At 39.9% G+C, this 15,162-nt stretch overlaps 1 protein-coding gene across 1 annotated transcript in view; it reads left to right on the plus strand.

Annotated features, from left to right (window-relative positions):
• The window catches only part of LPL (lipoprotein lipase), a 28,801-nt gene extending 14,031 nt beyond the window's left edge, over positions 1-14,770 (plus strand). The window contains exons 5-11 of the mRNA XM_025393263.1: positions 803-914; positions 1,598-1,831; positions 3,440-3,682; positions 6,850-6,970; positions 8,528-8,710; positions 9,613-9,717; positions 12,816-14,770. Of these exons, the coding sequence (XP_025249048.1) occupies positions 803-914; positions 1,598-1,831; positions 3,440-3,682; positions 6,850-6,970; positions 8,528-8,710; positions 9,613-9,717; position 12,816 (999 nt within the window). The 3' untranslated portion in view covers positions 12,817-14,770. The remainder of the gene's footprint in view (positions 1-802; positions 915-1,597; positions 1,832-3,439; positions 3,683-6,849; positions 6,971-8,527; positions 8,711-9,612; positions 9,718-12,815) is intronic.
• The last annotated feature ends 392 nt before the right edge of the window (positions 14,771-15,162 follow it).

Here is a 15,162-nt window from a genome sequence, read left to right on the forward strand (position 1 = left end):
CCCCTGAAAAGTACCTCTGAAAAGTATCTTGGGGTTGGAAAGAAGCTAATACTCTAACCGAGGCAAATTATTTTAACCAGGTAATTGGAAGTAAAAAATAGGCTGTATTTATTAGACTGACCATAAACGATAAAAGTTCTTTTCTTATCTTTTTTGCTGACCAGGCAAATGAACATGGGCAAACGGGATCACCTCCCTGGGGCTCAGGCTTCTCACCTGTTAAAGGAGGGGTTGGACCATGTGTCTCTGATCCCTTCCACTGTAATGTTTCCTGAGTCTGTCATTGCTTGGCTAACCTTCAGTGATAAAGTGATACAGGTATCTAGAGTAAGGAATAATGGGAAAATATATACCCATATACTATATGTACAAACATATACACATATACATATATATATGCATGCATATATGCATATACACATATACATATATACATATATATATGCTTGTACATATAGTATATGGTTATATATGCAAAGACATATACAAACATATGCATATATTATATACATAATAATACTATTTCAGATGCATGGAAAAACTGTCATTTCAATCTGTTATTAAAGGAAAAGAAAATCTATACTGGATTTGTTTATGGAACAGTGAAATAAAAGAAAAAGAGAAAATTTTAACAATAGAGAATATTTTCTCTCTCTTACCTGTAACACAAAATTAAAATAAGTAGAATTAGTTTTCAGTATTTCCTATATTTCGAAAACAATATTTATATTCATTTTGTTTCTTTTAGTTTTGTTTTTTGGCAGAATTATAAGAACCTTTGTTTTCTTTTTCTCTTCCAAAGGAGGAGTTTAACTACCCTCTGGACAACGTCCATCTCTTGGGATACAGCCTCGGAGCCCATGCTGCTGGCATTGCAGGAAGTCTGACCAATAAGAAAGTCAACAGAATTACTGGTAAGAAAGAAGTTTCATTGGTCTTATAAGAGTTGAGAAGACTGTCATTCTGAGAGAGAATCAGAACGAATTTTGTTAAATACCCATGTGTGTGGTGTTCTTCCAGGAGACATGCCCAGCACTTGATTACCTCATTGTAGGGCTCTTTATTAGGGATAAGAAAAATTACAGATGCTCTGACGGGCTTACTATCCACTGGCAACAGCACAGAAATAAAGCAGAATTACACACAATGCCTGCAGATTTCTCTGGGAAGCCTGTTTCCCTCCACTCTCAGCTCTGTGTTTTCGTAGTGTAATGCACATCAGTACGAGGAAAAAAGAAAAAGGACCAATTCCAGAGGACACTTAGAAAGAAGACAGGCATCTAGGCAAAGGTGTTGCTTACACACAGAGAGAAAGAACCCACCGCTGTTTATACATCTTCTCAACGTATTCAAAATAATCTACAAAAGGAAATCCAGCCATCTCGAGTGAAAATTGCTGTATAAGGCTAAGAGACTCAAATTCATTGTAGAAGGAGCCAAGCCTCCTTTTATGTCTAAGTAAAGATCCAGTGACTACAGAATAGGTGATGATAAGAATCTAAATAGCTGCCAGTGCATTCAAATGATGATCAGTGACATACAAATATCACACGAATGGAAATTTACAAATTTGTGGACCTGTTTTTTCCCTTTTAAGGCCTTGATCCAGCTGGACCTAACTTTGAGTATGCAGAGGCCCCAAGTCGCCTTTCTCCTGATGATGCAGATTTTGTAGACGTCTTACACACATTCACCAGAGGGTCCCCTGGCCGAAGCATTGGAATCCAGAAACCAGTTGGGCATGTTGACATTTACCCGAATGGAGGTACTTTTCAGCCAGGATGTAACATTGGAGAAGCTATTCGCGTGATTGCAGAGAGAGGCCTTGGAGGTAAATATTATTTAGAAGTGAATTAAATGTGACTCTTATCCTTAACCCTTATTGACCCAAAGTCCTACCCAGTAGCTCCAAAGTATGTAGTTTTCATATACACATTTGGCCAAATTATGTTTCTGAAGAATTCTGCAATGTTCAGCAAGACCACCTTATAGCCAGGCAAACAGACATTTTATCTTTTATTTACTATATTGTAGACTACACTGAGCAGTGCACTTAGAGTAGCAAGAGAAAAAGGTGAGATTTAGACAGGAAAACTCCACTGACCTCAATAATGGCATCATGAAATGCTATCTGGCCACATGTTGTCACACCTTGAATGCAGTTGCAAAGCCAATGGAAGGATTGTAGATGTTATTGGAATGGAAGGAGAGGTTAATTAGTATAAATCTTCCAAAATTTTCAGAACATAATGTTGGCTTAATGTTTTACTTTAATAATGTTAGCTTGTGTTAAATTTATGATTTTTTCTTTTTTCTTTTTTTTTTTTTTTTGAGACAGAGTCTTGTTCTATTGCCCAAGTTGGGGTGCAGTGACACAATCAGAGTTCAGTGTGGCCTTGAACTTCTAGGCTCAAGCGATCCTCCTGCCATAGACTCTCAAGTATCTGGAACACACCCCCATACCTGGCTAATGTTTTTGTTTTTTGTAAAAACAGGGGACTTGCAATATTGCCCAGGCTGGTCTCAAACTCCTGGCCTCAAGTGATCCTCCTGCCTCCAGCCTCCCAAAGTTCTGGGATTACAGCTGTGAGCCGCCATGTCCAGCTTATGATTTATTTTTAAGGGCCCTTTGCATACTTTATGGACATTGGGACCTACGTAGGATATTCTCATTATTTTTGTGCACGTTATAGAACTTACAGCATAATGTTACTATTTTCAATTGTCCTAAAAACATACAAGGAAGTCATTCTTATGGCATTGCTGATTATTTCTATGGTTCATTTGATGTAAAAGAGTGTCAGTAGGGGCAGAATCCTCAATTATACATAATATCAATGATAAAATACAATTCATTTAACGATTACCCTCTTAAGATGTGGTTTCTAGAAATACAAAAAAAAAAAAATTACGATTGGGCCATAACCCTACTGTAAGTTGAGAAGCATGTGTATATATATATGATGGTTTGACTTAAAACTTTTGGACATTATGATGGGTTTTGGGGGAATTAAGTGCATTTCAACTTACAGTATTTTTGACTTAGGAAAAATATATTGTAAGGCAAGGGGCGTGTATATGTTTCTAGAAGCATCTAGAAGTGTTAGACACTTTCAATATAAGAGAATGATGTGACAAACAAGGAAATCAACCTCCACCTTGGAGGCTTATTACAGCTTCATAAACATACACATAAATATAAGAAGTACGAAAGTCGAAAATTCCCTGTGAACTTGCAACTTTCTCTGTCTTGGAGGTGCGTGGGCCGCTACCACCAAGAATATTTCCTGAAATAGCGCCTACGATCATAAATGCACAGGACTATATCCTTGGGTCATTTTATTCTAACGCCACATCTAACCTATTTTAGACACGCCAAATGAAACACACATTGTGGATTTCTGCTGAGATACAATCTTTGTGTCTCTTTTTTACCCAGATGTGGACCAGCTAGTGAAGTGCTCCCACGAGCGCTCCATTCATCTCTTCATCGACTCCTTGTTGAATGAAGAAAATCCAAGTAAGGCCTATAGGTGCAGTTCCAAGGAAGCCTTTGAGAAAGGGCTCTGCTTGAGTTGTAGAAAGAACCGCTGCAACAATCTGGGCTATGAGATCAATAAAGTCAGAGCCAAAAGAAGCAGCAAGATGTACCTGAAGACTCGTTCTCAGATGCCCTACAAAGGTAGGCTGGAGACTGTTGTAAATAAGGAAATCAAGGAGTCCTATTTTATCATGCTCACTGCATCGCACGTACTGATTCTGTCCATTGGAACAGAGATGATGACTGATATTACTAAACCGGAGCCCTCACTGGTGTTTCTGTTGATAGGGAGTTACATTGATCCATTTGCCTGAGGCTCCTAATTCCCATTGCCAGCAAGGCCCCAGTGCCCAGCCTGGGATTTGCAGCCTTGCTCGCTGCCCTCCCCTGTACATGTGGCCATTAGCATGGGCCAGGCTATCAGCACAGAGCTCAGAGCTCATTTGGAACCATCCACCTGGGGTCAACAAACTATAACCCTTATGCCAAATCCAGCCTACTTTCTGCTTTTGTAAATAGTTTTTTTAAACTTTTAAGTCCAGGGGTACATATGCAGGTTTGCTAAATAGGTAAACTTGTGACAGGGGAGTTTGTTGTCCAGATTATTCCATCACCCAGGTATTAAGCCTAGTACCCATTAGTTATTTTTCCTGAAGCTCTCCCTCCTCCCACCCTCTGGGAGGCCCCAGTGTCTGTTGTTCCCCTCTATGTGCTCATGCAAAGTTTTATTAGGACACGGTCACACACATTCATTACCATATTGGCAAAGGCTGGTTTCATGCCACCATAACAGAGTTGATAGCCCACAGAGCCTAAAATATTTACTCCCTGGCCCTTTACAGAAAGTTCACGACTTACATAAAGGCAAGGACCATCTGTCTTATTTATTTATTTAATTTGAGATGAAGTCTAGCATTCTCCTAGGCTGGAGTAGAGGGGCACGATCTTGGCTCACCACAACCACCTCTGCCTTCCGGGTTCAAAGGATTCCCCTGCTTCAGCCTCTGGAGTAGCTGGGGTTACAGGCATGCACCACCATGCCCGGCTAATTTTTGTATTTTTGGTAGAGAGGGGGGTTTCACCATGTTGACCAGGCTGGTCTCGAACCGCTGACCTCAGGTGATCTGCCCTCCTTGGCTTCATTTGTCTTTTTAAATGCAACTATTCCTGGAAGGCAAGAGTATCTCACACCTTCTAAGATACTGCCATTTTGCCAGGAGTTTGTTTCACAATTGAATTTCAAGCTTGGCCTCTTGTTTAGAGCCAGACCTAAAGGAATGGTGGGAAAATGGGAGAGGAGGTCATTGGATAAATCTGGTGAGAGGGACCAACTTCAGGAAGGGTGGCTTTTGTGGAATTCAGGTGGAAACCTGAGGGAAAGGACGATATTAAAGAACAGTGGCCCCAGGTAAAACATATGGCATCCGTGTGTAAGGTGATTCCTAGAATCTATAGAGGTGTCTTTTGTGGTATAGAGGTTGGGGCACCTGTGCTTCAAGGAAACCTTAACTCTTCAGAATCAGGCAATGTGTATGAGGTAAAGAGGGGACCACGGGACCATAATCTTGAAGACAGACAGGCTTCACTCATCCCTGCTGCCTGCACCAGTGGGTTCAAGTCTCTGCCAGTGTCTCCTGGGGGCACCTCACCACTCCCAGCTTCTTCAGTTCTGGCCTGTCCTGCTGCCTGCAAGGGATTTGATTAATTCTCAATTCAATGTCTCTTCATCTTTTAGTAGCTGTGGGGTTTTGTTGTTGTTCTTCTGTTTTTGCTTAGTATCTGGCTACTTTTTAATTATAAAAAGAGACATATCTAAACAAAATAGAGATTGTTATCAGAAGTTCACAACAATAAAATTTACTGAAATTTTTTTCACCTGGATGAGAGTCTAATGCAGCATAAAAATATGGTCTTCTATATTCTATTCTAAACCATCAATCTTAAGAGATCTGTGTCTCAGCTTAAGAGAAAGTACATTTAATAGACAGTAACACAAATAAAAGAAAAAATCTGACCAAGGATAGTGGGATATAGAAGAAAAAACACTCCAAGAGTTCCTTTTTTTTTTTTTCCTTTTTTTTTTTTGAGACGGAGTCTTGCTCTATTACCCAGGCTGGAGTGCAGTGGCACAATCTCGGCTCACTGCAACCTCTGCCTCCCGGTTCAGGCGATTCTCCTGCCTCAGCCTCCCGAGTAGCTGGGATGACAGGAACCCGTCACCACGCCCGACTAATTTTTGTATTTTTCTTAGCAGAAATGGGGTTTCACCATGTTGACCAAGCTAGTCTCAAACTCCTGACCTCAGGTGATTCACCCACCTCGGCCTCCCAAAGTGCTGGGATTACAGGCATGAGCCACCGTGCCTGGCCTCCAAGAACTCTTTTTTCCCCCATCATTGAGATTGTATTTTAGTCCTGCTGCCTTTCCTTTTAACCTCTCCCCAGGCCCATTTGCTCAGGGTTTTTGGTAGAGACCAGAGGAGGGGCAGGGAAGAGATATAGAAGTTCAAGTACCTGCTTCCAGAGGCTGTCCCTAGTATAGAATACTTTAGGAGCTGGCTTTACAAGGCAGTCCTTGTGGCCTCGCTGATGGCTCATGAAATAAGTTCTTAAAAAAATTTGTGTTTATTTCCATAGGTTATTGGGGAACAGGTGGCATTTGCTTACATGAGTGAGTTCTTTAGTGATGATTTGTGAGATTTTGGTGTGCCCATCACAGAATGGAAAAACTAATGAAATAAGTTCTATGGTGTGCCTAGTAGACACCTACTCTGCACTAGATGGTGGGGGAATTAAAAGGGTGGGCATGGTCCTCTGACCAGAAGCCTGCTTACAGCCAGGGTGGAAGGACAGACCTACTCATGAAACAAACACAGTGACATATAGTGACACAGAAGCAAATGCCGAATATGCTTGCTCCAGATGCTAAGGGACAAGACGGCCAAGGATGGTGGAGTTCATGGAGAAAGCATCATGAGTGTTTTATTTGGCCTGCTGATTTGATCTCTCTAGCACTCCATCAAAGATGGCTACTTCCTAGTGCTGCTTGGCAATTCAGACACATTTGGGTTTTTCCTATGCATATAACCATACTTCTCTGAAAGGGAGTAGAATTCAAGGTCTGCATTTTCTAAATATGAACATTATGCATGATGAAGTCTTTCCAAGCAACACCAGTGGTTCCATGTGTGTGAACTTTCGGTTTGAGTGCTAGTGAGATACTTTCTGTGGTTCTAAATTGCCTGATTGTGTGAGGTTGTGATATTTTCATAAAGATTGATCTGTATGTTCCAATTTCCTCCCCGACAGTCTTCCATTACCAAGTAAAGATTCATTTTTCTGGGACTGAGAGTGAAACCCATACCAACCAGGCCTTTGAGATTTCTCTGTATGGCACCGTGGCTGAGAGTGAGAACATCCCATTCACCCTGTGAGTAGCACACGGGGGCAGTCATCATGGCACTGCTCCCTCCCCTGCCATAACCCTCGGTCTGAGCAGCAGAGGCAGAGCGGGATGCCTAGAAAACAAGTCTCTAGTTTAAAAAATCAGAATTTCAAAATTGAGGTCTTTCCTCTATTTTATATTGAGAAAAAAAATGCTTTAAATTGGTCATTTTATTTTCACTTACTATATTTTTTTATTCATCATCTTGTATCTGCTTATTTCTTTTATAAAGCTGCTGTTAAACAATACAATCAAATTATCTCAAAAGGTTTGACATTAAAGAAAATGAGCAATAGTAACAGGAAACCACTCTATAGATATATATGTAATATGTATAGAAAATATAAGTAGTAACAAGTCCATAACAAAGTGTTAGCTCCTCTTTTTTTTTTTTTTTTGTTTTTTTTGTTTTTCTTTTTTTTGGAGATGGAGTCTTGCTCTGTCACCCAGGTTGGAGTGCAGTGGTGCGATCTCAGCTCACTGCAACCTCTGCCTCCCGAGTTCAAGCAATTCTTCTGCCTCAGCCTCCTGAGTAGCTGGGACTACAGGTGCCCCCACCATGCCCAGCTACTTTTTGTATTTTTAGTAGAGACAGGGTTTCACCATGTTGGCCAAGCTGGTCTCGAATTCCTGATCTCAGGTGATCCACCCACCTTGGCCTCCCAAAGTGCTGGGATTACAGGTGTGAGCCACTGTTCCCAGCCTACCCCTTACTATTAATCAAAGAAATATAAAATTAAGGCAACTTGATATTCTTTTACAATTACTAGAAGAACAAATCTTTAAAATAGCCAGTGCAGACAAGGTGGTGAAGCAGAACATGTGAACCTACTGCACATTGTTCACAGCTAGAACCCTCTAGGTGCAGAAGGCAGTATGTTAATAACTTTCCACAGCTACGAGATGTTATTACATAGAAGGAAGTGATTTTTTTTCTAATATTTATCCTAAAGAAATAGTCAACAAACATTTTTAAAAACATCAATTACAGCGGTACATATACTAGCATAAATTAGAAATCCAGTATCCAACATTGAGTCAGTAGTTAAATGAACTGTGGTGTATCAAGTCAATAAAAATGATCTAGCCTATAAAAACTATAATTCTGGGAAACCAGGAAAACATGGTAAAAAATGGAATATAAAATATAAAGAGAATAAAGAATAGAGAATTTTATGTGTGCTATGATTGTAACTAAATAATGTTCAAGTATCAATACAAATTGAAAAGGAATACACGAAAATGAATATTATATTTCTGAATGATTGACTTCAGGATTTTCTTTTAGAATTGTATTAAATAGTTCATGTCATTAGGATAAATGCTGGAATACACCAAAGGGATGTGGATATAATTTAAAATATACTAAATGCCATCGGCCATCATTTTGGGTATTTTCTTGGGCATTTTTTGCATTTTAAAAATATCCCCTAAACAATAGAGCTATTTATATTTGGAGAGGAGAAAAAAAAGTTGGGGGGGGGGGGTGGACAGGGAGAGCTGATCTCTATAACTAACCAAATGTATTACTTTTTTGTTTAGGCCTGAAGTTTCCACAAATAAGACATACTCCTTCCTAATTTACACAGAGGTAGACATTGGAGAACTACTTATGTTGAAGCTCAAATGGAAGAGCGATTCATACTTCAGCTGGTCAGACTGGTGGAGCAGTCCCGGCTTTGCCATTCAGAAGATCAGAGTAAAAGCCGGAGAGACTCAGAAAAAGTAATTAAATGTATTTTTCTTCATTCACTTGAGACCCCCACCTGATGTCATGACCTAGGGGTTGTATTTCAGGGGCCTTCAAGATTCAGGGAGAGCTTTGGGAAACCTTGTATTTATTACTATATGATGTAGATTTTCTTTAGGAGTATTATTTTATTATTATTTTATTTTTTGGGGAAATGACAGTATTTTTGTATTTCATGTAAGGAAAACATAAGCCCTGAATCGCTCACAGTTATTCAGTGAGTGCTGGGATTAGAAGTCAAGAATCTAAGCTTCTCATTTGGCACTGTTTCTTGTGAGCACAAAATACCTGGGGAACAAACCTCCGAGATGTTACCTGGATAATCAAAGATTCAAACCAACCTCTTCAAGGGGGATGAGATTCCAAGATAATGTCAACCTGTCTATGCAGCCTCACCCATGGGTACCCATAAAATGAATTACATAGAGAACGCTATAGTAGTCATTTGCTTGTATCACCAAAAAGAAAAAGAAAAAAGATCTTGGGGATGGGATAGAAATGTTATAAAGAACCTTTTTTTCACTAGCAAGGTCCAGTTGAAGGCAGATGCGCTAATTCCTTAATGCAGATGCTAAGAGATGGAAGAGTTGATCTTTTATCATCTCTTGGTGAAAGCCCAGTGATATAAGGCTGCTCTAGGCTGTCTGCATGCCTGTCTATCTAAATTAACCAGCTTGTTTGCTGAACACTGGGTTAGGCTCTCAAATTACCCTCTGATTCTGATGTGGCCTGAGTGTGACAGTTAATTATTGGGAATATCAAAACAATTACCCAGCACGATCACGTAGTATTTAAACAGTCCTGACAGAACTGTACCTTTGTGAACAGGGCTTTTGATTATTCTACATGGCATAGTCACATCCATTCTCTTCCACAGGGTGATCTTCTGTTCTAGGGAGAAAGTGTCTCACTTGCAAAAAGGAAAGGCACCTGCGGTATTTGTGAAATGCCATGACAAGTCTCTGAATAAGAAGTCAGGCTGGTGAGCATTCTGGGCTAAAGCTGTCCGGGCATCCTGAGCTTGTACCCTAAAGGAGGCAGCTTCATGCATTCCTCTTCACCCTATCACCAGCAGCTTGTCCTGACTCATGTGATCAAAGCCTTCAGTCTTTCTTAGTCCTTCTGCATACGTATCAGATGGGTCTGTTGCTTTTTGCAATACTTCCTCTTTCTTCTTTCCGTTGTTTCTCCCAGCCCTGACCTTCATCCCAGGCACACATTTTAGGTTTTATTTTACTCCTTGAACTACCCCTGAATCTTCACTTCTGCGTTTTTCTCTACTGCGTCTCTGCTGTCTTTGCAAATCCCATCTGCAGAGCATGTAACGCAAGTTTAGTAGTTGCCGTTCTGGCTGTGGGTGCAGTTCTTCCCGGGATGTATTCAGGGAAATGAAAAGGTTTCATTGCATCACCTGTAGCCACATAGTTCTTGATTCTGCAAGCGCCAGCGCACTCCAGGACAGCCAGCCAACAGGACTAGCCCAAGCAACCATCTCAAAACCCTCGAAGTTACCAACTGAAGAGAATGAGAGTTATAGGAAACTGTTCTCTTTTCAATCTCCAGACAACTCTCTGCCTCTTTCCTACCTGACCTTTAGGGCTAATCCATGTGGCAGCTGTTAGCTGAATCTTTCCAGAGTGTCAGTACTAAGAGGAGACTAAGCATGTGACCTTCACCACTCCTGTTCTGAATTCCTGGAATATGCCATTTTCATCCCTCCACACATCCCCTGCCAGATAGCAAGTGCTAATGGGTTACAGGAACAAAGGGGAGAAATATTAGATCATGTCATACAAGCCAGTGACACAAGAAATGATGGGAAAGGCTGGACACAGCGTCATCTGGAAATAGGAAAAGCAATTGCTTTTGGTTTGTTCTCTTTTCCTAGTTTGCATTTAGAGACAAAAGTATAGAATAAGAATTGCCTTCATGCCTGTAATTCCAGCACTTTGGGAGGCTGAGGCGGGCAGATCACCTGAGGTCAGGAGTTCGAGACCAGCCTGGCCAACATGGCGAAACCCTGTCTCTACTAAAAATATAAAAATTAGCTGGATGTGGTGGCACATGCCTATAATCCCAGCTACTCGGGAGGCTGAGGTGGGAGAATTGCTTGAACCCAGGAGGCGGAGGTTGCAGTGAGACGAGATCACGCCATTGTACTCCAGCCTGGGCAACAGAGCAAGACTCTGTCTCAAAAAAAAATTGCCTATTAGGAAAAGTATATTAAAGACCCTATATATTAACATCTTTAATTTTTTTAAATTCTACTTTATAATAGATTTTATGCATGTTTACTATAAATAGATCAGGAAAAATGAGCAAAAAGAAAATAAAATCACTGTGACCATATCACTCAGAGACAACCCCAATTAACATTTTGATTTATATTTTTTCAGACTTTATACATACACAATATTTATAAGTTTTTCATCTTTTATAAAAATGGAATTATGGTGTATAAACTCTGAACGACTAGATGAGACCATCTGGATCAAAAGCATTAATGTAAGAGCATCAAGATAAACTCGAAATGGAGAATAGTTAGTGGTATTGACCCAGCCAAAATAACGCAATTCTTATCTAACTGGAGACTTTTCTTCTAAGAGGTTATTACTTTGTTTTTCCTCATCACAAATCTGAGGCAATATCATACTTTCTTCAATTCTTAGAAAGAGACTTTTAGATGAAGTTTTTTGTTTGTTTTCTTAAGATGGAGCTGCGCTCTTGTTGCCTAGGCTGGAGTGTAGTGGCTCGATCTCGGCTCACTGCAACGTCCGCCTCCTGGGTTCAAGAGATTCTCCTGCCTCAGCCTCCCAAGTAGCTGGGATTACAGGTGTCCACAAACACACCTGGCTAATTTTGTATTTTTAGTAGAGATGGGGTTTCACCATGTTGGTCAGGCTGGTCTTGAACTCCTGACCTCAGGTGATCCGCCTGCCTCAGGCACCCAAAGTGCTGGGATTATAGGCATGAGTCACCACACCCAGCTCTAGATGAAGTTTTATACATGCATTTGTGTTACACATAAATAGCACGCATATTCTCCCAGAACATCTACAACTTTAAATCTATATGTGAATGTAAAAATAAAACCTCATTAAATTAGTAAATAACTCTGCTTGCAAAGCACGTCCAGTCATATTATTTCTATAAATTACAAGACTTCATCTGAGAAAGCCGAATGATGCATTCCTTGTCCGATTATAGGATTACTGAAAGAACAGTTATTTAGGCAGAGAATGTTCAGATGCATTTTATTTTTATTTATTTATTTTTGAGACAGAGTCTCATTCTGTTGCCCAGGCTAGAATGCAGTAGCATGATCTTGGTTCACTGCAACTCTGCATCCCGGGTTCAAGCAATTCTTGTGCCTCAGCCTCCCAAGTAGCTGGGATTACAGGCGCCCGCTACCATGCCCGGCTAATTTTTCTGTTTGTAGTAGAGACGCAGTTTCACCATATTGGCCAGGCTGGTCATCGAACTCCTGACCTCAGGTGATCTGTCTGCCTCGGCCTCCCAATGTGCTGGGATTACAGGCATGAGCCACGGCGCCCAGCCACATGCATTCTAAAAAATGCACCTGAACTTTATCTAGGAAGTAATTATAAATTAGACTAATAATCTTCAATGGTTCCTTTCTTCTGTGATTAAAATCAATCAAATCAAAGATTCTCTTTCTCACACCTTCTGCTAACTCGTCAGAAACTTCATATCACAAGAAATGAAATGGAATGGGCTTTTCGTTTTATACATTTTAGAATAAGAAATCCTCTAAATTTAGAAGTCATTTGGCCCAGTCCTCCAAAAATGATGCACCTTATTTGGACGGGGCTAAATAGTTGCTCCAGTGTCTTTCATTCTTATGAATCTGCCATTCTCTGATCCATTATACACATCCCGCGCCCCCCCTCAATCCATTATACACATCCCGCCCCCCACCCCCCACGGGTTTATTCTCACAACCTTTGTTCTGAAATTCCAGTTGAAGGCTTTTTCCATCCTAAAACCAGTGGGGTATGAGCAGGGTTTGTAAAACAATCAGCAGATAATAAATTGCCCTTTTCCTGTGCTTTTTCTCAGAAACTGGGCGGCTCTACAGAAGAAAGAACAGCACATGAATTCTGTGAAGAATGAAGTGAAGGAAGTAACTTTTACAAAGCATACCCAGTGTTTGGCGTGTTTCAAAAGCGGATTTTCCTGAATATTAATCCCAGCTCTATCCTTGTTAGTTATTTTAGGAGACAGTCTCAAGCATTAAAAGGTGGCTAATTCAATTTGTGGGGTATAGTGGCCAAACAGCACATCCTCCAACGTTAAAAGACAGTGGATCATGAAAAGCACTGTTTTGTCCTTTGAGAAAGAAATAATTGTTTGGGCTCATAGTAAAATAAGGCTCCTTCATGTGGCGTATTGGGCCATCGCCTATAATTGGTTAGAACCTCCTATTTTAATTGAAATTCTAGATCTTTCAGGCTAAGACTTTCTCAAAGTTTACTCCAAGTCTCCAAGAATACAGAAAATGCTTTTCCGTGGCATGAATCAGACTCAGCTACCTAGCAGTATGCATGATGTTTTAGAATGATTCCCTCTTGCTGTTGGAATGTAGTCCAGAAGTCCACCAGCAATGTGTGACTTGGAGAGGCACAAAGACAGGGGCTGATAAACACAGAGCTTTTAAACAGTCCCTACCATTGGCTTGCATCATGACAAAGGTACAAATTCAAGCAGATGTAAAATCCAGATCAATTAATTCTTAATAGGCTTTATCATGTATAGGTTAATCCCTCTCTACCCCTTCTTTTTTCTTTGTCTCAAGATCATATTATAATAATGTTCTCTAGATAGGGGTTGAAAACGAGCCTGTAATCCTCAGCTGACACATAATTTGAACGGTGCAGAAAAAAAAATACCATAATTTTATTATTAGATTCTCCAAATGATTTTCATCAATGTAAAATCATTCAATATCTGACAGTTACTATTCAGTTTTAGGCTTACCTCAGTCATGCTTCAGTTGTACTTCCAGTACGTCTCTTTTGTTCCTAGCGTTGACATGAAAAGATACGTTTGAGTTCAAATTTTGCATTGTGTGAGCTTCTACAGATTTTAGAGAAGGACTGTTTTTACTAAGTAAAAGGGTGGAGAAGTTCCTGGGGTAGATTCCTGAGCAGTGCTACTAAACCATCGCGTGCAAGGAGCCACATGGAGCACCATGAGGGTTGTTATTTGTTGTTTTTAACAACTAATCAAGAGTGAGTGAACAATTATTTATAAACTAGATCTCCTATTTTTCAGAATGCTCTTCTATGTAAAAATATGAAATGATAAAGATGTCAAATATCTCAGAGGCTATCGCTGGGAACCGGACTGTGAAAATGTGTGATATGTGAACACATATTAGAAAGCTCTGCATGTGTGCTGTCCTTCAGCATAATTTGGAAGGAAAAACAGTCGATCAAGGGATGTATTGGAACATGTTGGAGTAGAAATTGTTCCTGATGTGCCAGAACTTTGACCCTTTCTCTGAGAGAGACGACCGTGCCTATAAATAGTAGGACCAATGTTGTGATTAACATCATCAGGCTTGGAATGAATTCTCTCTAAAAATAAAATGATGTACGATTTGTTGTTGGCATCCCCTTTATTACTAATTGATTAAATGTCTGGATTTGGGTTGTGACCCAGGGTGCATTAACTTAAAAGATTCACTAAAGCAGCACATAGCACCGGGAACTCTGGCTCTGAAAAACTTTGCTATTTATATCAAGGATGCTTTGGCTTTACATTTTATTTATTAGCTGTAAATACATGTGTGGATGTGTAAATGGAGCTTGTACATATTGGAAAGGTCCTTGTGGCGATCTGCATTTATAAACGTGTGGTGCTAACTTTGTACGTGTCTTTATCAGTGATGCTCTCACAGAGCCAACTTACTCTTATGAAATGGGCTTTAACAAAACAAGGAAGAAACGTACTTAACTGTGTGAAGAAATGGAATCAGCTTTTAATAAAATTGACAACATTTTATTACCACACTAAGTCATTATTTTGTATCATTTTTAAAGTCAATTTATTCTTAGGTCAGATTCACTCAGCATATTTTGACTAAGTAACCATTGTACTTAGTAAACCAAAGAGCTTCTGAGAATTATAGTGCACATTTTACATATTTTTAACATTTATATTTGTATAAAGCTATAGAAAGCCTTACATGTCCTTTAAACTGACTATAGAAGAAAATGATACAGAATTTTGCCTGCATAAAATACACGGGACTATTCTTGCCTACAATATGCTTTCTCACAAGCAAAATGTTAGACTAACATAAAGTGTCTTTGGTCATTTTATAGTATACATTATCTCTATTTCTGAGGCCTCATCGTTAGCTGTAACGTAAGTAGCATTTGTGCAATAAAATGAACTATTT

Source organism: Theropithecus gelada, chromosome 8 (assembly GCF_003255815.1).
Source record: "Theropithecus gelada isolate Dixy chromosome 8, Tgel_1.0, whole genome shotgun sequence".
Lineage (NCBI taxonomy): Eukaryota > Metazoa > Chordata > Mammalia > Primates > Cercopithecidae > Theropithecus > Theropithecus gelada.